The sequence below is a fragment of the Scomber scombrus genome, chromosome 16 (genome assembly GCF_963691925.1).
Source record: "Scomber scombrus chromosome 16, fScoSco1.1, whole genome shotgun sequence".
NCBI classification, from domain to species: Eukaryota; Metazoa; Chordata; class Actinopteri; order Scombriformes; family Scombridae; genus Scomber; species Scomber scombrus.
This window is the reverse complement of record NC_084985.1, coordinates 26,349,243-26,373,976: the sequence shown is the minus strand read 5'-3', so window position 1 is coordinate 26,373,976 and position 24,734 is coordinate 26,349,243. Positions and strand designations below refer to the sequence as shown.

General features: G+C 38.0%; 1 protein-coding gene across 3 annotated transcripts in view; it reads right to left on the bottom strand.

Moving 5' to 3' along the window:
- The window catches only part of septin7a (septin 7a), a 461,874-nt gene that overhangs the window by 40,883 nt on the left and 396,257 nt on the right, over nucleotides 1–24,734 (bottom strand). For 2 of the 3 annotated variants that reach the window (XM_062435602.1, XM_062435603.1), the window contains exon 1: nucleotides 1,887–2,002. The exons of the other annotated variant lie outside the window; for it this stretch is intronic. In XM_062435602.1, coding sequence (XP_062291586.1) covers nucleotides 1,887–1,949 — 63 coding nt within the window. In that variant the 5' untranslated portion in view covers nucleotides 1,950–2,002. Of the gene's footprint in view, nucleotides 1–1,886; nucleotides 2,003–24,734 lie in introns of those variants that run through there. 3 annotated transcript variants of the gene reach the window in all.

Below are 24,734 nucleotides of genomic sequence, written 5' to 3'. Positions count from 1 at the left end.
AAGCCATGCTGGGATAATGCGTTCAAGCCTCTTGCTGAGAGGAACGGGTAATAATCTATCCCCTGTGTATGTGTTCAGAAATGACTGAGCTCTATATTCATGTGTGAACACCTGAACAAACTGAGAGTACACTCAGCCTGGTTCTTAAGAGACTTTTCTTTGTGGTATTTGGCCACTGCACCACTACCACCACCACCTGACACACATTGTCTGGCTGAGCGCCTGATCTGCCCATCTGTGCAATGTCACAGCCACTATGCAAACAGCTCAGACAATATGTCACTTGGCTATGACTACAAGATGCCACCCATTTTTATTTCATACAGTGCCCATTACACAGAGACAAATGTGTATGTGACTCCTGGAGGTTAAATGGGCTTTTTCATTCTAATGAATTACAGCTAATTGCAGCATCTGTATGGGCTGTCGTTAAGGGGGAACTACTTAAAGCTTCAAGTCAAATCTTTCATTCCTACTGCTGTCAGACTCTACAACACCTGCAACCTGAACATGTTGTAGTTTCTTCTCTCAATCACCACAACTACTCACCATATATTTATATTTTTCACATCTCAAACTGGTTATCATGTGCAATATTACTTATGTTCTGGTCACTTTACTTTTAGTACTTGTTTTAGCTCGGTTAACACTCGTTTGTTCATTTATTGTATATGTATATGTTTAAGGGTTTGTTTGTTGTGGATGCCCATTTTCTTTTCTGTAGTGTATATTACACATGTTTTTGCTTCTGTTTTGCTGCTGTTACAAGTGAATTTCCCCGTTGAGGGATTAATAAAGTACAATCTAATCTAATCTAACCTGTGGTGGGATGGACAGAGGGTGCAACACAGGAATATGTAACAAATCTGTCAGCCACTAACAAACTAAATAGGCACAGACATGAAGTCAATGATGTTATCGATCCACATATAGTCTACTCGTTGTTAGGGAGATAATGCTGTCGCTGCCAATGGCGATGTGACATCATCACACTGAGAAGAATGTACCGTGCTTTCAGTATATCTGACTGACCTGTTTCACCACCTGTAGCTCATTGTTCCTCTCTCTCTCTCAGTCTAGTCAGTCAGTCTATTTAAGGTAAACGGCGTGGTAACTCAGTGTAGCTATCTTCATACACTGCCGTTGATAGTAAAGGCATGAAGTTTAACGTCACACCTCTCTTATAACGAGCAGTGTTAACCCGAGTAGCAGCTCACACACGACATAAAAAAAAACACACAGGAAATGCCAAGCTATCGTTTGAACCGCTCAACTACATTACGTTACATGATACAGCACTGTCCCTTTATTAAAACGAGCCGTAGCCAAACTCCATTACAAAATATGACCGTTTAAGATAACACTGTGTTAAAATGTGAACTTAACCGTAGTCTCAGTTAATTTATGGCACTCATTGAGAAATGTACAGTTCGGCGCACGATACAAACAACTCAACAGCCAGGAACATTTTAAAGTAGACGTAACATTTAGGTATACATTCTATAATCTTTACGATAAACTTAAATAACGCTACAACACAGCATGGTGGGCGGCAGCGAACAGCATGAACTAGGTTCACATTGTTCTAAAAGAAGTGCTAAGTTTGTACACAAAATTTACCGGAAGAGCATAACGATTTCAGAGGTGATTAGAAACGGTGAGCTAAAAGCAATGAGACGTTAAACGAGCGTTTTTTTTCCTATATAGTTCGGTTTACCCGCTGCTAAGCTAACGCTTCGCAGTGAATGAGTATTCCCGAGCGGGTTCCTACTTTATATCCCAGCGTTTCGTTCGCTAAACAAAAGCAACCGATTCACAAACTTCACAGCAGACCTGGTTCAACTTCACAGACGGAGAACAGGAAGGGTTTAGTCTTAATGCTGAACAAACTCACCCATTATGCCGCCGTTCCCGTCCGCCTCACTAACTAATGTTTCTACGGTTGACATTCCCTCTCACAAACTCAGTGCTCAACTATGTGAAGTAGTAACGTTATAGTAGTTGTACCTAGTGGGATACGCACATTATTTGACGTAACCGCATTTGAGTGACGCAAGTACGTCAGAGCAAAAGGCGTACGTTGTTTTTTTGGAGAATACCGACTGCTACACATCGCGAGATTTGTATTCAACCAAATGTAATAATTTATTTTGTACCGCACTTTTCATTCATAGTAGAACTCAAATTGCTACACTATCAACACACAACATAAAGAAAATGATACTAAGCAGAAGAGTTCAGATGAAAGACTACGTAAAATCACAACCTCATACCACGGTTACGTAAAATACTTACATTAATTAGGATAGCGCCATCTAAACTCAACCATTATAGGATCAATAAAGACTTGCAAAACACAAACACATGTGCACACGACTCTAATAATAACCACTGAAGGAATTAAAACAGGCACATAATTAGAGCGGACACTTGTAGTGCTTTAACGCTTCATGTCTCTTGAGAAATGAGGCAGTAAACAGCGCCATCTAGTGAATAATTGTATGAGATACAATTTACAATGCATTTTTTCTAGTTGACTGCTTCAGTTCCCAATCTAGTATATATTTTGTAAAAAAAAAAAAAAGGTATTTGTTTTCTTTTTTACTTTTTTATCCTCATACTGTGATGGTTTCTGATGTGATGTTAGGAATTAAAAAGAGGGCCAGCAGACCACCTAGTTACTTGTTGTTGGCACTAAATGAAAATCACCAAATCATCATCTAGGACCATGAATGACTCTACCACATTTCATGGCAGTTCATCAAATAGTTGCTGAAATATTTTACTCTACAGGCCAAAGTGTCACATTAACTGACAAACTGACATCTCTTTCCCTAAAGCCATGCTGCCAGTGTGTTTATAATTGTACATTACTTTCCTGCGGAGCACAATTAATTAACTAAGAACTAAATAAAAATGAGAGTAGATATTGTATGCTGCACATGATTCTGAGGGATTTGGGAAATAGAACTATCAAAGAGCACTGCAGACATGAACCGTCCTACGCTAGGCAGCAGTAAAATCAATGCACAAAGCCTGAGCAGCCTCACTGAGCTAGCACAGACGAAGATGACAGCCGCTGGCTGGTGAAATGAAATGAAATGGAGTGTGGCACAGAGGAGATTGAGCATGTCGCGTCACATTATATGAAGCTGGCAGCTGATGTACACAGAGCTTTACATGAGCCACCTGTGCCTCTGTGTTCGGCATCCATGTTATTACTATACAGTTGATTAAACTGTTGACTTGCTCATGCAGATGATGGAGCTGTTGAAGAACAGCTGCTCAGACAGTGTAAATGGCATAATTACACCAACAATGAACTGCATTCTTCAATGCCTGATTAATATACTTCAACATATATACTTCAACAGTTTTATAATGATATTAAAAGGAAATATTTGCCTCTTGTTTGTTGATATAGTTCTATATCATCTACACATGCTACCATGTTAATCTTTCTTCCAGTACATTAACATGAAATGTGTCTCCAGCATAATACAAACAAATATTATAGTCCAACTGGGTGCAAAAAGCTGTGTCCCATGGGGGGAAAGCTGATTTTTTGGGTCAGTGGTTAAGGTTAGGGTAAGTCTCCAGGAAATGAATGCAAGTCTATGTAATGTCCCCAAAAGTGACCATGGTGTGATGTGTGTGTGTGTGTGTGTGTGTGTGTGTGTGTGTGTGTGTGTGTGTGTGTGTGTGTGTGTGTGTGTGTGTGTGTGTGTGTGTGTGTGTGTGTGTGTGTGCACGCACATACTTGTGATCATTTTATTTATTTATAGCTTTTCAGTTTAGTTAGTATGTGATCAACCAATCTGCATCATATCCAAAATAATATAGGCAAATATTACAGCACAATATATGTCAATGTCTTCACTGCATGTATGTCTGTATGTAGGATATACATTACGTATAATACATGTATTAATAACTCCTCACTCCATTAAATCATGTATCATATCCATCATAATATAGGTACATATTCTCATGTTTCATGGAAGATCAGTATCAGCAGGATATTCCGGTTCCCAATCCAAACCAATTTTGTGCTGTTTGTGTTGGAGGGGAAATCTCAGTATCATGTGTCATGTGATAGTAAACAGAGATCTCTGTTGCCTGCTGCTTAGTCCACAGTGCCTAAGTTATGACTTCATGCACACACAAGGTGTCAGTGTGGGTAATATAAAACACCAACACAGGCCTGATTTATTTTTATTTTTTTTTGTGTGTATAATGCAATCGTTACATAAGAAATGACTGACCTCATGGTTGATTATTTTGCTGTGAACCCCTAAATATGAGGCCTGAAGGATGACAATGAATGGAAATGTATAGTGAAAGCAGCACGATATTTAATACCTGCCCTGAGATTAAATGGCTGCACTTACTGTAACAAAGCCATCAGTCCGTGATCCAAACAGTGTTCTCACAAATCTAATTCCAAATTGAGGTAATGGAGTTATTATTCAGCATCTATGCACAATTCTAATTTCATCATCAGTGAAAGTCATTAGCTCTCACAGATATTTAGGATCTCATTGGCTGAGATAGAAGGGTATCATATACCTGCCTGGCATGCTAATATATTGTCAAATGACTCAACATATGCAAATTGTGTGTTTATTTTTTTCTTCTGGTCTATTATTTAGCAGTGACAAAATGTTCAAACAAATAGCAGCTTCTCTCTGTTTTTCATCAACACTGTTTGTTTCCATTCAGCGGCAAACAATTGTCCTTTTGCCAATTCAGTGTGGGTTTGCTCAGTGCTCATTTTATGCACTGTATCTATTTACTGTCTCTTTGTAGCAAGGGGGGGGCTCCGGGAGCCGGTGTGCATTTGCGCTCATGCATGAGCTTACATGGGCACGCAGTGTAGTCGGTGTGTCTGAGAAAATAATGATTCATGCTGGTGGAGGAGCTGCCTGTCATCTTCAGCAGCGGCTCATTACGACCGAGAAGAAAGTGGTCTCTTCCTCCCAGAGCAGACTGAGGAAAAACTCTAACAGACCACAGTCCCCTCACTTTAGAGAACATTAAAATATGCACAAACCTCAAGAGACAAGCAAGGGGGCTTCATTCTCTATTCATTTTTTTTTTTACAGTGGCCACACAGACTGCAGGCTGGTCTTTTTATTATGCTAAAGAAATGCCTGTGAATTACGTGCCTTCACTGAGGACGTTTGAGAGAATTAATTTGATTTCTCTGGTTGATTTAATGGTCACAAAATCAAGGGCATCAAAGAATGGAGAGCACAGCAGAGCTCAAGGAAATATTCATAAAATATCTCAAATGAAATGACATCAATGGAACAGCCTGAGCGGATGGTTTTGTGATTCACAGAATGCCAATCAATTTGTATTATTCAGTAATATCTTGTTGCTTATTATGAAGTGAAGCAACTGCATTATTACTAGGGCTGGGTATCAGTACTCAATACCTTTAAGGTATCAACTGAAATAACTTGATACCAAGTAGTATCCAAACAATACCTGCAATTGATCCCTTTTGCACCCAGAACTAGAACATATGACTATTTGTATGGACTTGCTCACAAGCCAATCAACACAAACGTTCTTCGATTTAATGCGACATGTGATCGGCCCACTTTGAAGACTTTCAAAATGCATTTGTGTAAAAATCTAATCATTTAGATGTGGAGGAGTGGTAGCATTTTATGCAATTTAATGCTTCTATTTACATGATGGGTATCGAATGAAGTACTCAGTTGGTATCAGTATCACTTTAAGGGTACTTGGATTGGAACTGGTATCTTCATTTTTTTAAACGATACCCAGCCATAATTATTACAAAACTACATTGATTATAATCTAAGAAAAAATATAGCGTTACAGAGTTATCCCTACAGCTCAACTTCAATGTTAAATGATGCAAACATGTAGGTTACAGAAGGTTATCATTCAGTGCCTCTAGTTGATCCGTTGGTATTGGTGCTCCATGCTAACAATTTAGCATACAATATTTTAAGTGATGGGTGACCAGTGTTATCTACAGAAATTAATGTCCCTGGCTACAAGTCAAAATATCCACAGTAAAAACGATAGAATAGTCGTGTTCGTTGGGGGGAAGCAGGTGAAGGATGGTGTCATTGTCATTGTTGCATCCTCCCAATACAAATATACAAACTTTGTTGTAATTACTGAAGACACAGACCAACAATATAGGTTCTGAAGAAAGAAAATGTTAAGCAGGTCTTAAACGAACCAAGTTTAAAACCCATACAATGAACAGAGACTTAGACTCTGATAGCTAAACCTAACAGCTCATCACTACCTTGTTTGGTAGCTTCTGTTATCAGTCTTCTTGGGAAAAGCTCATTAAGGCTCATTCTACACCATAATATAACTGATATGAGACGTTCAACTAATTGCAGCAACAACTACAATGATCTCATTAACAAGATTAAGAGTCTATAGACATCCAAGCAGCTCTGAGGTTCTGAGCTCATCAGCATTCTGACATGCTGACAGTGATTTTTCTCACATTTTGATGTTAAGCAGGTATAATGTATGACACATGTAATAGTGTAATGTTTGTTCGTTGTGTTAGTTTAGTGAGTTAGCATCCAAAAAGTGTCAATTAGCGCTAGATTGGATGACAGATGATGGATGATATAACTGAGGCTGATGGAAATGTCATTAGTTTTGTTTACCAAGCTGACCAGTTGAGTGTTCTAAGCATGCCTAAGCAACATTTGCCAAGTAGTACTAAACACACAGCTCAGGCCGATGAGGATGTCATTAGTGTTGCAGGTATAAACCAAAACATTGGACAAGTATTGGAATTTTTCACCAGATGATGCATTAAAAGACAGCAGATTAAAGTTATTACCTCTGAAGACCATGAATGTGTGAACCACATTTTACAGCAGTCCATACGATAATTATCGAGATATTTCAATGAACAAAAAAGGTTAATTTGGGGGGGGGCGTGGTGGTTCGGTGGTTAGCACTGTTGCCTCACAGCAAAGAAGGTCTTGGGTTCTATACCTGGCGTGGGCCTTTTTCTGTGTGGAGTTTGCATGTTCTTCCCATTCTTGCATGGGTTTGCTCCAGTTTCCTACCATTGTCAAAAAACTTGTTAGGTTACTTCTCCTGTCAGTGCCCATGACTGAGGTTCTGACATAAAACTGGAGTTGGCGTTGCATACTGTCTGCACACTGCTCCTAGTACTTAGGATGGGCTAAATGCAGAAACTAAATCTCACTGTATGTGTGACAAATAAAGTACCTAGAAGGAAAATCAAAGGATCAACATAGTCATTAAAATACATCATGTAGGAACCATGAACAATGAATGTCTGTTGTAAATTTCACGGTAAAGCATCTGTCGTTTGTGAAGACATCTCACAATTGTCAACCTCACGGTGGCACTAAAAGAGATGTCATTGGATCACCGAAGTAAGTAGCAGGCTTCATCCTCTGGGGACAATGAATGTCTGTATAATAGTTGTTGAGATAGTTCAGTCCGCATCAAAGTAGTGCACCAAGAAAACATCTGACATTACCATCCCTAGAGCCGATGCTTAAAATGAGTAGAACTGGAATATTTTTGTATTAACTCTTCTTGTGCTTTATACACAGGCTCCAACAAGCAATTATGATTACACTCCTAACATCCCACATCATGATTAAAAGAAGGCATAATACTCACTGATGCATCATAATTTCAGTTTTGGTTCTATGTGTTGAGATGTGTTGTGATTAACATGATTGTAAAGCATTATCAATAGATTTTAATTACTGTCTATGCACAAGTATGCATATAATACACATTACAGTTATAAAACAATTTCCTGAGGAGCATTATATATTACATAATATTACATTATGGTGTAGAGAATTATACTCAATTTGAAATCTTTTCTTGCTGCATTTGTGAATACATTTGCCAACCACAGCTGATATCTGGCTCCACATTCCATTTAGCATGACTCTCTTTGATGTTCCCGTGAGTTTGACATTAAAAAAAAGCCTCATTGTCATTATTTATTTCCATCTGAAAGTGCATTTCTGTTTCATCTTCCCATCCGCCACAGGACAAAACCATGAGCCGTCACAGACTCTAGCTTTTCCCATCGAGTTGGGAGACTCAGTTCTCATCAAATGCTTCACGCAAAAAACAAAGAAGTAGAGATATTAGGCATGCTGAGGTGTTGGACATAATGTATTGTATCTTCTATGAGTAACTACTGGCCTATTGCAGATTACTTTAAGAAAAATAATTGAACACATCCATTCTTTGAGGAGATTTATAGTCTTTTCTTCCTCTTTGCTTTTATCTGCAGGCTGATTTACTTCAGCGTGGGAAGTCCAATTACTGAAAAGTGAAAAATTGTCTAGCCCTCAGGTCGGAATTACAGTATACTCCGTTCACGATCAAGTAAGCAAGAACTACTGAGAGGTTCCTCCATTTATCAGCCTCCACAAAATCACATACCGACAGAGAAGAGAACAGACGGGGAGGCCTGCATGTGGTGGTTTGTGTGAGTGTGTACAGTCTTTTCTCTTCTTTGTTCATATGTGATAACTAGAGATCAGAGTTACCCCATCTGTTGTCACACGGTGTTGGTCCCTACAGCAATGTGAGCAACGTTCAAGTGAGAGAACTCAGCTTGTGCATGTGAACACACAGGAGATGCACACTTTTAGCGCACGATCTAAAGATAACACATGACATCAGTTGCATAATCACTCCCGGATAAAAAAATTGTAAATTGAGTCACAATTGAAGTCACTGCCATGTTAGAGAGGATTGCATTTAAACATGATTTCAAAGCTTTATTGGCATTTTAGGCTAATGGTCAGTTATGAGGGAGATTCTCTTCTTCTGGATAAGAGAAGGAGTATTGATGCTGGTGTTGGGTGAAAGAACAAATCATCTACATGGGTTAAAGTCTGCAAGATATAGGAACAGCTATATGGACACATAGAGCACACACAGGGTAGTTATTGATTCCCACATACACTAATAAAAAAAAAAAAAAGAGGCGTGCTCCGCCTACTGATTGGATGATTTGGAGAGAGTTAAATTGAGTAATAGAGGAACGAAGGATGAAACGAAGAAAAATGAGAGGAAATAACAGACGAGGCATGAGGCATGAGGCATGAGCGAGTTTGCATGTGCATCCATTGATGAGCTTTTGTTCAAATATTCAATTCAATAAGGAAATACATACAAGAGCCGTACTATTTAAAAAAAAAAAATACAATTAAAACTTAATAAAAAGCACTCATTACTATTATTCATGAATACATTGTGGATTCTGTCTCATTTTCTTTTTAAAGGCGCTATATTCAGCTTTTTGTGGTTTTCTGTTATTTATATACTGTGTGTTAAACATGGTCAAAGTTCCAAAACTTGAGATTAATGTATATAGAAATGCTCCATGAAGGTCAAAGGCAGCGCTTCAACCTGTTTCCTGTCCTGTACAGTTTCCTGCTTTGGTTGCTAAGGTTGTTGCTAAGGTTTTTTCCATGTGTTGTTGGCGTTGTCCACTCTCACGTTTCAGATTCTGGCTGTACTAATGTATTTGAGAAGTTGACATTTAGATGTAAAGACTGTGATAAATAGTGAAATCCTTCTTCTATAGTTTGTTTCATGATCTGTTCATATAGCCTCTGGGACCAATCAGAAAGGAGTGGGCTCATTGGGAGGGGGATAGGGGACCTTCATCAGGGTCATCATAAAACACATTACAATCAGTATTTAAACAGGGTAGTTAAAACACACAAAAAATTAAAAAGGTAAAAAAATATAAACAAAAAATAACCAATAATGTGCATCCCGTCATGTATCAGCCAATGGGTAATGTACAAAGCTGGGTTAGGTGTATGGTCATACATATGACTTCAGGCCAATCATTATCCCAGACAGGCAGAGAGGCAAGAGGAGTAGCTGTTCTATACTACAAGTGTTGCTGGAGCTTTGACCTCTTTGGAACTTTTTCCCTTCTCCAATGACCCTTGGAAGTAGGTCAGAAACCTCCACTGTGTTTAGAGACAGAGGCTGGCCTGAGGGGCTGCATAAAGAGTCAGTATAAGAATAACGAGTTTTTAACTTTGAATCATGCAAAACTGTTCCAGAAAAGCCACCGATTAAACATCTAGACGTGTAAATGTGTAAAATATGTCCTCTTTAAAATAATCCCACTTTCACATGTTGATCCCCAAACAGAGAAAACTGTCCAAAGAAAGATGTGCATTGTCACTGAGCACCTGAGGAGCCTGATTATTTACCTTACTATAAGCCTGGTATGTAACTGTATGTGTTGACATATGTTTATACAGCCACATTATGTCATTATCCTGCCTTCCGCTTAGTTGTCCCTATAAGGAAAACGCTGACATCGCAACAACACAGTCAATTCGATTGTCACATGTGGAACACATACAAGGAAGCAGTGTGTATGTGTCGTTTGCTGAAGTTGCTATAGAGTTTCCACAATGGCATTCAACTGGCAGATAGGGATTTTAAACTGGTAGATAGGGATTTTAAACTGGTAGATAGGGATTTTAAACTGGTAGATAGGGATTTGAGCTGCACCATATTTGTAAGGTGTGACCATATTAGAGGATAGTTTGCTGCTGTTTTGCCTATAGTCTGTTTTGCCATTTATTTTCTTCCTAACTGTATTTACTGCTATTTTATTGCTTATAGTTTAGCATATTTTAAATGTGTTTTATTGTTTATTTCTGGTTTGTGTGTTAAACTCTACTGCAACCTTTGTGATCCTTTAAATGTACTAAAGCTGTCTCTGCACTCCTTAATTTAGCGTGTGTATCCGGGCTGTACTGCAGGGTCGCTGGCCACTTGGGTTTGCCGTGCACCTGCATGCGGATAAGTGATGCACAACACCTTGGAGTGTTAGATAGAGTTGATACTGTGTATGTGTGTGGTGGTGGTGGTGGTGGTGGTGGTGTGGATGCATGGTGAAATAGAATTGGATAAAGGTTGGTCATGCAGCAGTCAGCCTGTCTTGTTAATTGTATCCTTTCATTGTTGTATGAGGAGTACTTAAAATCTTGTAAAAATTTGTTTTTCAGACCCACCGTGGCATTTTAGGATACCCGCGTGGTGCTAATTTAAAATCTGATTACCTACTTGGCAGTTATCACTCTATTTTCATTACAATAAAGTGCTCCTCTGGTTTTACTGCAACATTTCTATTCTTAGTTTTAAATAACTTTTTTTACGATTGCACTTGAAGCCAAGTCTCTGTCTAACTCATTTTACACTTATCTGTGTGTTTTTTTTAGTGTTTAGTAGACTCAGTTGAAGGTGTAGGTAGTAATGACTTCACCTCCAGGTGGGCAGGTCACATTCTGTTGTAGCTGGTAGGATTTGTGAAGCATGGATGTGTGCTTCCAGTTGTTTTGTTGTGTTGTGAAGTTTTGTAATTATATGTATCATTTAAAAAAAATGTGTAGATATATAATATAGGCAATGTAGTACATGTTTTAGAGTTAATTGTACTTAATGTTTATTACTGAGGTTGTACTAAGTGGTGGTGTACTGCAGTGCATTATATTAACTGGTGTTCCTAATATTTTGCCCCCGTCATGTATGTTAATGGGGTGGACAAAATATTAGGAACACCATTCAGTATAATGCACCCTAATACATCACCATCACCTACTATGACCTCAGTAATAAACATAAAGTAGAATTATCACCTTCTTGACAATGTCAACAAAGTGTTTGGGTTACTCAAAAAATGTAATGTATTACACATTACTTGTTACTTTCCAAAAAAGTAATGCATTACTTTACTTAATTACTCCGTGTGGAAAGTAATCAATTACTTGTTACACTTTTGATTTACTCCTTAGCAACGCCTGTGATGTTGTGTAAAAATAATATATCAACAGATAAAATAATATGGGTCTTGACTCTTGACCATCATTACACCATCGGCCCAGATAGCTCACCAAAGTTTTCCTGTTTGAATATGGCCGTCGGTTCACTATTATATATTATATTATATGTTATAATATATTGTCCGTTAACTATTATCCTTACTTTGCTGAGTTTGTTTCTGACAGATGGAGGTTCCTCTGTACACACAAGCTTTGGCTGCTTGGTTGGTATCTGCATACACTTAGCTTGAGCATCACTGTGGGTCAGTGTTTCGTTACTGGCTTTACGTTAGCATGAGAGGTCAGGCAGTGTGCATGAAAAGCATCTGATCATTTATTTATCCGCCCAATTTATACATAATAACTGAAGAGCTAATGTAACGCAAGTAACGATATATTTGTTGTTTAGTTACACTAAATAAGTGCAATCCACATACATTTTTAAAAATAAATGAGGGGTTGGACCCAGACTTAATGCTTAATGTTTGGATGTTCATTCATAATAAGAGAGGAAAGGCTTCCAGACTTTAAAGAATGCCTGTACTGATCGTCTAGTGGGGTACATTTTTGGAGCTTTAGATGTGTCATAACTCTTTCCACCCACTTACTGTGAGATGTTGGTTTGGTAGATTTCCAGTGAATCAACACTAACCGTTGGGCCAGTAATGACAGAAAGGCTAGGGCATTACACTGTGCACCTGTAAGTGCCAACTCTCTAGGAACTATTCCATATAATGCCAGAACTGGGTCTGGACATATCTCCCTACCACAAATAGTAGAGAAAGTTTCAAAGATAGCCGAGCAGAATGGTCCAATTGGGAAGCTCCAAAACGAGCGATTAAAGAGCGGCTTCATCCTGATGACAGCGGGCGCAGATCTTATCTATAAAATATAAGTGTATACAGTACAGACATGATCTGATTCTATGGTGAAATCTGTCATGGATGGAAAACCTGCGAAATTATTTTCAGATTGTACCAAAAGCCAGTGATAGTCTCATTTATGTAAAGTTGTTACAATAATATCTATAAATTACAGCGGTGACAATTTGGTATGTAAAAGTGATACTTGTGATTATGTCAGAGGATACTTTTTTGTCATAGATTCATTAAATTAAACTCCAAAAAATCTAAATCAAACATGAAATCAAACAGAAGTCATTGTGTGTGTCCTGCAGTGAATACAGTGTACTGTTGTAACTGCTCCTCAACACGTCAGAGCTGGAAATAGGAGTACTGTCCAGATGGTAACTGTCAGAGCAACTGTCAAAAACCTGGCCCTCCACACATCCCTGCTTTGTTTTTATACATTTCATTATATACGAAAGAACATGACATTATTCCCATGTCTCCCTCCACTCTCCAAACTACACTAAACTAAATGGAAAAACACCAACCTGAGTATCTGCTATGAAAAAAAGGGAAAAAAGTGGAATCTCTTTGAATCCACCCACTCAGTCCTACGCAAAAACGAGGCCACAAGATTTTGTGAGACGGTAGCGAATAAATAAAGTTTCAAGATAATAGCATGAGGCATCCACTTTTACACAAAGCACAAGCTAAACAAAGAGGCTTTCAGTGGAAGTCAGCTTTCATTACTCTGTCCATGAATCAGCTGGAGATTTGCCAAATGGAAAGCATACACCTCAGCTGGCTTTGGAGGTTCAGATTTTGAAAACAGTGTGGCACATTTTCATATTTTCCCCTCATCGCTCATGTGCTTTTGTTAGCTCTGTTTTTTTTCTTCTTCAGGAATGTAAAATCAGACGGTTGATCGGATTTCAATGCAGAAGCTATGTTGCATGTGTGGCGTAAGAGTACTTTATTGTGGAAAAGATAAAAGGAGCAAATGTGCATATTTCTTTGTCCTGACTTATCTGTAGACTACACACACACACACACACACACACACACACACACACACACGCATAGTTTGATATCCCTCAAGGGTCAGGAGGTGAATCATTCCCAGATTGGTGACATCCACGGGTGCACATTCTCTCAATGTTCCCTCATTAATACAGCACAGTTACAGACACAGGGGCAATAACCGGGCTGCTTCTGCTGCATGCCATTGTGAATTTACTTCCAAATGTCTTGTTTTTTTCCTCACAACTTGCAAATGAGAGAATGCAAAAGCACGTTTTTCTTTTTTTTTTCTTTCATTTATTTATTTATTTTTTATTTTTTTTGCTTAATGAGGTTTCACACCTACCAGTTTATCTCGATCCTCGGGGGAGTTTAGGAAATTAATGTTAAAGGAGTGAGAAAAACAAGTGAGCGTCGACAGTCATCAGGTGTGAAAGGGACTAAAAACAGATCGTCTTCACAAGCGTGCCGCGCACAGGCTCCTCCGGGTCAACCCACATACTGTACAGCATGCAGGAACAAAAGCTGTGACCTCATACGCAGGAGAAAAGCATGTTGTTGTTTTTTTTTTGGTGTTAAAAACAACTACAGTAACAGCGGTGGTAAAAACAGAAGCATTGTGGGAGTCGTCGTGGCCTCAGACTTCTCAGACTCGACACAGATGTTACCACAGGGCAAGCATCACCTCCGTTTTACATAACGCTGACACCAAACTGTGAGAGTACATCGTGAAACGCGTACCATATTTTATATGTAGAGGATGTGTAAAAATAATGTGACAGGTTTGAACAAGAAGTGCTTTTTGTTTATGGTGATTTGATTTTTTTTCCCCTTGAAACTGTCAATTCTGCCCACAAGCTAAAACAAATATGTTTATGGTAAAGTGGTAAATGGTAAAATCATCAGGGTTGGAAAGATTACTTTGGAAATGTGATATGTTACAGATTACTAGTTACTTTATTTATGTAATAAGTAATGTAACTATTTCATAACGTATTACATTTGATCACTTTCTGATGACTTCTCTAATGTTCTAACCAATGTTTTCAGCTGTTAGGGTAAGTGTTCCCATTAAGCACCAAAATCTAAGTTCAGCTGTTTTTCATGGATACTGACATGATTTATAAGAGAGATCATTTCTTATAAAATGTGTTCATTAGTTCATGTAGATTCTGAAATATACAATAAAGATATTTGATGAAAAAAGTCAAAAGTCTGTCATGGGTTTAATTGGTACTGTGACACCATTTAATCCAATGTGTGCTCCAAATAAGCCCATATCATGATTTATTTACTCAATATAAAAAATAAAGAATTAAAAACAGCAATATATGTATTCAGTAACATGTTAAATATGAAAAAATAAGGAAAAAACTTTTCATAAGTAACTGTCATTTAATGAAACATCTTTTTCTCAGTAACTGTTACAGATAACACATTCATTTTGTTAAATTAAATGATGTAATGCTGTTACGCCGTTACATGGAACTAACCCCCTAACACTGAAAAATGTAATTAATTTTAATGGAAGTAGAATTGTGGTTTTTCTGATATTGGACAGCTTTGAGAGGAGATGTTATATGTCGTGTTAGATAAAAGGGTCTACAGAGCCTCTTTTGGGGAACTCGACTCTCATGAGTGTCGTTGCCAGCGGCCGCAGTTTTCATCGGGAATGTTGTGACGAACTCACAGGAAACATTCTGCTCAACACCAAACGGCAGATAAAGTTAGCGACTAGCTGGTGAATATAGTGGAGCATCCTGCTGCCAAAGAAACAAACGTGTTTTCAGGAGCTGGTGGAGACCAAAACAGAGCTCAAAGGAAAGTGAATAACAAACATTGATCTAGATGCCAGAACCACAACTTACTGTGCTTGTTGGATATGTAAATAAACAATGGTTTACTCACACATTCAGCATCATTTAAAGGTCCCGTATTATAGAAATGGAGATATTCAGGGTTTTTATAATAATAACAATAATAATAATAATAATAATGCAGGTCTTGCTATATAAATACAGTGTAAGGATGAACAATGCTCAGTCCACAGACTGTGCCTTTAATCAAGCTGTTTGGGCTTCCATAAAGTTGTGATGTCATGACTATACACTAGGCCTTGGAGGGGTGCTTCGTCCCTCCTGAAAGAAACAAAATATGTTTATTTATATATGTTTATGTGCACATGTTTCATTTCAGCTCAGTTTTAGAGTCTCTGCTGAGTTGTGCTGTCATTTGGTTGTGCTAATTTGTCTCCTCTGCTATCTGTGTTTCACCAGGGGCAGGGCTAATACACACACACACACACACAAACGGAGCAGAGGAGAGACAGACAGTGGAGGAAACGCTGCACAGTTGCTAGATGTCAGGAAGCAAAAGTTTGATTGCACAGGCTTCTAAGGGTTGGATAACATTATTCTGGCCAACCGCAATTTACTGGTGACTTTTACCCAAACCACAGAGCCATGGTTTTACCTAGCTACAGACGATTTTAGACCCTTTTTAGGGGTGCTGAAGTACCCCTAAATTTGATCTCAGCACCCCTAAAAATAAATAAATTATCATTGTATTTTGTCCCCCTAAAAATTCAAAAGGTTTTATTTTAATAGGTTTAATGTACCTTGGATAGCCTAGTTCTGTCATTAATATAATTTTTCCCTTAATTAATTCCCTTGATTAATTAACTATCTTAGAATCCTCTCTGTAGAAATCTGAGATTGTTTATTCTAAACCATTATTATTATACATATAGTAGACCACTCTACTATGTATTAATATTATCCAGTGAAATGAGTCATTTAGCAGAGGGGTTGGAACACTTGCAGGGCATTGTATGTCAAATTCTCATTAGGAGCTGAGCCCCTCTAAAGGTCTGATCCTAGAATCCCACCCTGTACTAAGCTTCAATATGTTACCTGTGTTTGGCCTGGGAATATGTCACTCACAAAACAGTCAGCCAATCAGAAGATAGGGGCACTGGGCAGACTCAAAACAACCTGTTCTTAGTGGAGCTCCAGAGAAAATCTTAAGAAAGGAGAGAAACTATACAGAAATGGGTTTTGGTACTAAAAATCACAAAAATATCTTCTTGAGTGGTTCCATGGTTTATGTTCATGTTATCATTTTCCTCTGTTGGATAAATCTCCATGAAAAGTGGCATCAAAGGACAGGTTCACAATTATTCATCAACACTTAAAACAACAGTCAGGAGCCAAAATGAACATTTAAACACGTTTTTCTTGCTGTAATCATTCCTCCTGTTCATACTGACCATCAGAAGATCCCTTCATAATGCATTTACAATGGAAGATGAAGGCCAAAACCTACAGTACTCCTGTGCAAAAATGTATTTTAAAGTATATCTACCTCTGTGGGTTCTCTTCGGGTATTCCAACTTCCTGCCACAGACCAAAAATAGGTCAGGTTGATTTGTGACTCTAAATTGCCCGTAGGTGTGAATGTGAGTGTGAGTGGTTTCCTGTCTCTGTATGTTAGCCCTGTGATTGACTGGCAACGTGTCCAGGGTGAACCCCGCCTCTAGAGGATAAGTGCTAAAAAAAATAAAAAAATATTTGCTTCACAGTCTCTGACAGGTTGATACCGGCAGCAGGAATGTAACTCTTTGTTAACAATTACATATTGTCTGAGCTTTCATATCTACTGAGTCAGTGGGTATTGTTCAGTCTGAGCCACTCTCATCAGCCCCCTGTTGACAGTCTTTTCCAGCAAAAACCTTTGAAAAAACCCGTACACTACATGCCCAGAACAAAACAGCACACAAACAGAATAAGCAACTAGCTGGTGAAGAAAGTCAAATATGTAGCGAGGTAAAGACTAGATAGATAGAAAGGTGTTTTTCTCAGGTGGAGATTGAACTAATTTTAAGAGGAGATTGAATATTGGACTTGTATTCATCAGGCGGCCACTTGACACATCAGCAGCGCCAAGTGTGATACCTATGTGTATACACCAATCAGACAAATCATTAAAACCATCTGCATAATAATGTGTAAGTCTCCCTCATGCCACCAAAACAGCTCTGACCTGTCGATGCATGGACTCCACAAGACCTCTCAGAAGGTGTCCTCTGGTATCAGATGTTAGCAGCAGATCCTTTAACCTTCCTGTTGTCCTCGGGTCAATTTTGTCCCAGGAGGACAACAGGCGTTAACCCAAAAATTAAGTATAATTTCAATTAAATGAGGCAGATTGACCATAAATTCTAAAAGTAAGTGTAAATCTTGTGGTAATAATTTGGACCAGGTCAATTTTGACCTGGGAGGACAAAAGTTTTGCAGTACACAGGAAGACAATGGGTGGGTTAAGTCCTGTAGGTGGTGAGGTGGGGTCTCCATGAATCGGACTTGTTTTCCCGGCAAATCCCACAGATGCTCGATCAGGTTGAGATCTGGGGAATTTGGAACTCTTTATCATGCCCCTCAAACCATTTTCCTAAAAAAAAATTTAGTTTTGCAGGGTGCATTATCCTGCTGAAAAGAGGAATCAGAGAGTACCGTTGCCACGAAGGGGTGTACTTGGTTTCCGACAATGTTTAGGTAGGAGGTACATGTCAAAGTAACATCCACATGAATGTCAGCACCCACGGTTTCCCAGAAGAGCATTCTTCATTTCAGGGCATCACAGCTTGCCTTCTTCCAATAGTACATCCTGGTGCCATCTCTTCCCCAAGATAACCAATGCACACACACCTGGCCGTCCACATGAAACGTGATTCATCAAACCAAACCCCTTCTTCCATTGCTCCATGGTTCAGTTCTGATGTTCAAGTGCCCATTGTACTGTAGGTGCTTTGGCAGTCAACAGCGAATGACTCTTCTGTGGGATTGGGCCAGACTGGCTAACCTCCACATGTTTAAGATGTGGAAAAATACCATCATGCAACTCTACAGCTGATGGTGATGACACGAAACGAAACATCGATTAGTTAGCGTCGGAAATCTTGATGCGCTGCTCACAATCGAGCGAACTATTTAGTGCCTCTTATATAGGGAGTAATGCAAGAGTGAATGTGGAGTGATTCTGGACACAGCCTTAATAAGCAGCAGCAAATTACAAACACTGTTTTGATTATACTGCTTGTGCATTATGATAATTTTACAAATGAGCATGAGCATGAGTTCTTTCACTGTATTCTGAGTTCTGTCCTCAATTAAAAAAATTACTTATGAAAGCATTATTTTCAGAGTTGAGTAATCCAGCCAGGAGGTAGAGCTTTGTGTGAGAAGAAATTGCTCGCTTCATTACATCATCAACTTAAAGACATTTCCAGATGGTCCATATTACGCCTTTGTAAAACAGCCCGGATGCTCTTTCCTCTGGGCTCGGTTTAATTTATTATTCTAGACAGTGCAGAAAAAAGCAGACTGCAACAGAGACAGTGCCTTGATGGTCGTGTCAAAACACAATGCAAAAATCCAGTCAGACGGAGGGAGCGCAGACAGAACCCGAAGCGATTCTCTACTTCCTACAATCACATTTTCAGTGTGACCATGACGATGTTCAAATCTGTACAACGCTTTCTGACTGTGAATCATTTCTTCCAGACAAAAAAGCAATAATATCACTTAAAATTAAATCCTGGGTCTGGTTTCTGAACTCTAACAGTGATTTATTCGTACTTCTTTAACATTTATACTGTTGTGTATAAAAGTACAACATAGAAAGACCTGATGTTAGGTCAATAGTGGCCTTCAGATTAAAGTTGTAGTCGTTATTTACTGTATGACCTTTAGTGAGAATTATGATTGTTGTCTGTCAGTAGTAAGGGCAGAAGCAGGGAGGAGGTCTGGGTTGTTGGGCCGGGTCACTCTGTCAAAGAGTTTGATTCAGGGGAGTCCAGCTGGCATCCTCTTTCCTGACAAAAGTCAACACTTGTTTCTTTTAACAATGATCACAAATAGTTCCTAACCCTCCTAATCAGTAGTTTTAGTGCCTAAACTTGTCCAAAACATAATTATAGAATGGTGGCAGATATGATGGATATGGAAATAGTCATGAGTAGTTTTTGTTATGGTGATTTGAAAGTTTTGGATATATTTCTAAATGCAATCAGAAACACTATTTATTTTTTCTGACCAATTTTTTATTTAATTTTCCAAGTGGAACAACCAAGCTACAACAAAAAGCAAAAGTACAGTACAAAACACAACAAATAATATAGTGACTAGTCAAATATAGTAGTGAAGTATAAACGTACATGTGATTGGATACATACATTGATATTGATATATTTAACCACAAAAACAATCCCAACAACCATCCCATTGGTCCTCCTCACCAACGTACATCAAAACGTCCCTACAAAAACAATTATTACACACAATAAATAGCAAAAAAAAGAACTTTGTAATACCAATTGAATCAGAAATGTGCCAAATATATTAACAAATGCAAGGGTAATTAACCCTCCTGTTGTCCTTGAGTCAAGGAAGGAAGGGAGGAAGAAGGAAGGAAGAAGGAAGGAAAGAAGGAATGGAGGAAGGAAAGAAGAAGGAAGGAAAGGAGAGAGGAAGGAAGGGAGGGAGGAAGCAAGAAGGAAGGAAAGGAGGGAGGAAGGAAGGGAAGGAGGGAGGAAAGAAGAAGGAAGGAAAGGAGAGAGGGAGGAAGGAAGGGAGGGAGGAAGGAAGAAGGAAGGAAAGGAGGAGGAAGGAAGGAAGGAAGGAAGGAAGGAAAGGAGGGAGGAAGAAGGAACGAAAGGAGAGAGGGAGGAAGGAAGGGAAGGAGGAAGGAAGAAGAAAGGAAAGGAGGGAGGAAGGAAGGGATTAAGGGAGGTAGGAGGGAAGGTAGGAGGGAAGGAAGGAAAGAAGGAAGGGAGGAAGGTAGGAGGGAGGAAAGAAAGAGAGAAGGAGGGAGGGAGGAAAGAACGAAGGGAGGAAGGAAAGAAGGAGGGAGGGAGGAAGGAAGGACAGAAGGAACAGTCAAAACAGACGGGGTCAATTTGACCCGGGAGGACGACACGAAGGTTAATAGAGTTAATATAAAAAGACAATGACTGACTTCTATCACAGGAATCCGATTTAATTATTATTATTATTTAATTATTTGATCAAACTCTATACGTCACAAAATAGCATGTTTTGTGATATGGACAAACATAATAAATGTTAGATAAAGATAAAGAAGCTTTATTGTCATTGCACACAAGATACAAAGAAATGTTGTTCGGCAGCAATCCTTGTAGCAGCTACAATCAGTATAAATATAAATAAATATGTATTAAAATAAATAACAACGTATCTAAAAATATGTATTAAAATCAAGTAACAACTCCAACATTAGTGTCGAAGCTGATTGGATAAAGTTTGCCAAATCTGTTACAGCATAGACCAACTGCTGAGTCTACTGAGTCATCATTTATTTATTTTTATACTTTCCTTATTTTCATTATTCCATTTTAGGCATCTTGCGAATGTAATATAAGCTACATAGTGATGACAACATTTTTTTTAGTAAATGTGATCAGGTGTGTCACCCAGTGATACAACATAATAACAATCAAGAATATAGCAATTAGTCAAAGTAAATCAATAATAATATTTACAGTACAGATTGATCAATTGTTACAGTGTATTGTAGTCATTTTAAATTCATAGAAAAAGGGAATTAAAAAAAAGAAAGACAAATTCAACTTTGATTTGATTTCATATTAAAGTCAGCTTGCTGTAGGTCCATAGGTTTTTTCAAAGTTTCCACCTTCCTCAAGAGCAGCAAACATCTGAGAAAATGTCAAAATTAAATACAAAAAACATATAGGGCCTTATTCAAAATAAGGTACCTATAGTGTTATAGTGTATAACTTGACCACTTGGACCATCTTTTATTAAATAGTTTCAGGTTCCCCCTCATTTTATATGTAAAATACTCCATCTGATGTATTTGTTGAACCATGTCTCTCCATTTATCTATTTATTTATTTATTTCATATATAAACATGCTGGATTTGTATGACCAGCAGGTTAATCATTATTGCAAGTTTGACTGGTATGAATAATTCTTAAAAATATATATATATGTATCAGTATTATTATTATTATTATTATTATTATTATTATTATTATCATTATTATTATTATTATTGTTATTATTATTGTTATTATTGTTGTTGTTGTTATTATTATTATTATTATTATTAGTGGTATTATTATTATTATTAGTGTTATTATTATTATTATTAGTGTTATTGTTATTATTATTATTAGTGTTATTATTATTATTAGTGTTATTATTATTATTATTATTAGTGTTATTATTATTATTAGTGTTATTATTATTATTATTATTATTATTATTATTATTATTATTATTATTATTATTATTATTATTATTATCATTATTATAACTTCAGTAACTCCAGTTCCTCATGGTTTCAGTTCATTCCCAAGTTCACTCATTCCTGTTGAGTGAAGGTTTCTCTCTCTCAGTTTCTTCCCGTATGAGCAAGCATCTGATGTGGAGATCTGTCTACCATCAGTGTGTTGTCCACTGCATTAACTGAGTCATTCACAACGTGTTCCAATTGCTAAGACTGAAAAATCTGTGAAAAATCTGTGCATTTGTGTACAAATAAATCATTTTGCATGGAATGTTTAGTGTTTGTAGTTTTCAATAATGTGAAAGTTTGCTCAAGATTTTTTTTTACCTTGCCTTACAGTGTGCTACAGAGCTTTTATGAAGACAGTCTGGCATGTACAGTAATGTTAGGCTACAATAACTAAAATCCTTTGAAATAGAAAAGTGGTTGACATTGACCTCTAGACTCTTGAGAAGATCCAGCTTTAAGCTTCTGTCTGGGTTCTCTGCATTATAGAAAAAAAGCCTACAGACCTAACTCTACCCAGTCTGCTGGGCTGCCCTCACTCAACAGTCATTAAAGTACAGTAGGTACTAAACAAGCCCTTTCAGAAGTAGGTCCTTCAGCAACGAAACTTGATGCTGAATGGCATACTGATTCTCAATAATATTTAATCTATTTGGTCAGTAGGGATACTTACACTTAGAATGCTTTCTCTGTCATATTTTATAACACGGGGGAGTTATGCACTCCCTGTTGAGTGCATAACATGGACATTTATTCATTATACTCAGTTTGTATTTCTAGTGTGGCTCACCACAGTTGGCCAATAAACAGACTCATTCTGACTGTCTTTACTGTCCATAAAGTCAAGAAGGAGTCAGCAGCAGTGTGTTTACTTTCTGACTCATCCCTTCATGCAGTTAGACAAACTAATAATGTGAAAACCTTCAAATTGAAACTGTAACTGAAGACAGCGTTGAAAGAACATGAACTGCAATCATGATAAATAAACAGACACCAGGTGTGAGGTAATTATCTTACATTGCATTCAGAATCTGTCTCATTTTGTCATCCGTCAGTGGACAGTTGTGTCCCCTCAGCTGGAGGCCAGTGCACGTCACCTGCCATGCTGATGGATGGAGGCCCCCTGGGATTGTTGGGTGACATGCTGACAGGCCCTGCCACTGTTTATCACCACCTGACCCAGGAAGACCTCAATATCACATCACATCACAGTCAGTGAGTCATATTGCTTTAATGTGCATCTTGTGTCATGTGTTCAGATACATGACAGAGTTTTGAAAATCAATCTAATCATTGTTTATTCGTTATTTAAGTTCTTAGCAGCCTTTAATGAACATCATTTCCCATAGGTCCTGAAGGTTTGTGGGCTAAACCATAGACTGTTAAAAAAAAAAAAAGAGACTCATATCACCAAATGGTGTGTAGCCTGCTATTTTGAAGCCTTGAGCTTCGTGATTTGACTGTCAGAATCTTTGGACCAGAAGGTGGCGCTGACCCTAGTGCTAGGTGCCAGCTTAGTTAGCATGGTGCATTTAGAGTCTATGGTTAACTGTGATAATGCTAATGCTAATTTTGACTAGAAAAAAACTGGCTTAAAACCATTAAAATAAATATACCTTTTACTCTTTTTGTACTCTTCAGAGGGTGTTTTAGTGGCCTACCACCAGATGCCGAACCAGACTTTTTTAAGCAACAAAAATGTTACAATTTACTTAAATTAACTGAAAACACAAACTGTGTTATACCATGGTTATGTTACGTTATGAATACTGTCGACCATGGTAGCAACAGTGTGGCAGTCACAAGGTAGCCACGTCGGAAAGCTTTGCTTTATCGTCTATTTTACTGTAAATGGGACCATAATTTACTAAATGAACGTCATGTTGCATTGGAGAAGACTTGAAACTGATTATCTGAACCACAATCCCATTTTTAAAGGGTTTACTGGGATAATAAATCAAGTGGGAAGTACGGTCATTTTCTCTTCATTTCTTTTTTTTCTTTTTGGAGCCAGTGAAGCCGCCACCTGCTGGCCATTAAACAGAATGCAGGTTTATAATGCACCACAACAAGCTACCCACTTGGGCTAATAAACATCACGGCTCAACAAAGGAGGTGAGTTCATGAGCGAGTGGAGGGGTCATGGTGAGTTCAAACAAGTCAGTAATTGCATCAGGACAGAGAGGAACGAACACTGTACAGCACACATTACAACTAGAAAGATCAACAATGGCTTTAGAAGAAAGTTTTGGGAAGTTTTATGGATAATGGGTACTTCATATTTGTTTTACAGTATTTTTTATGGCAATCCACCCACTAGTTGTTGAGATAGTTCAGTCTAGAGTGAAATGATGGACTGACTGCTGCTAAAATGGTTAAATGGTAATACAACATTGTCACATCTATGTTAGAGCACCTGAGGTAACTGATATGTATAATTCATAAAATAATAAACCAAAATAATTACTAAAAATAATATAGTCAAAATAAAAACAATAAAATAGATATATGCCAGAATATTTTTCTCACTGTAATACAGATGGACTTTACATTGTAGGAATGGGTCAGCCTTCTACCACTGTATTGCCCTGGATTGTCATCACTCACCTCCCCACAGGTTTGTATGAATTGTGATTGAAAATCAGTGTGATT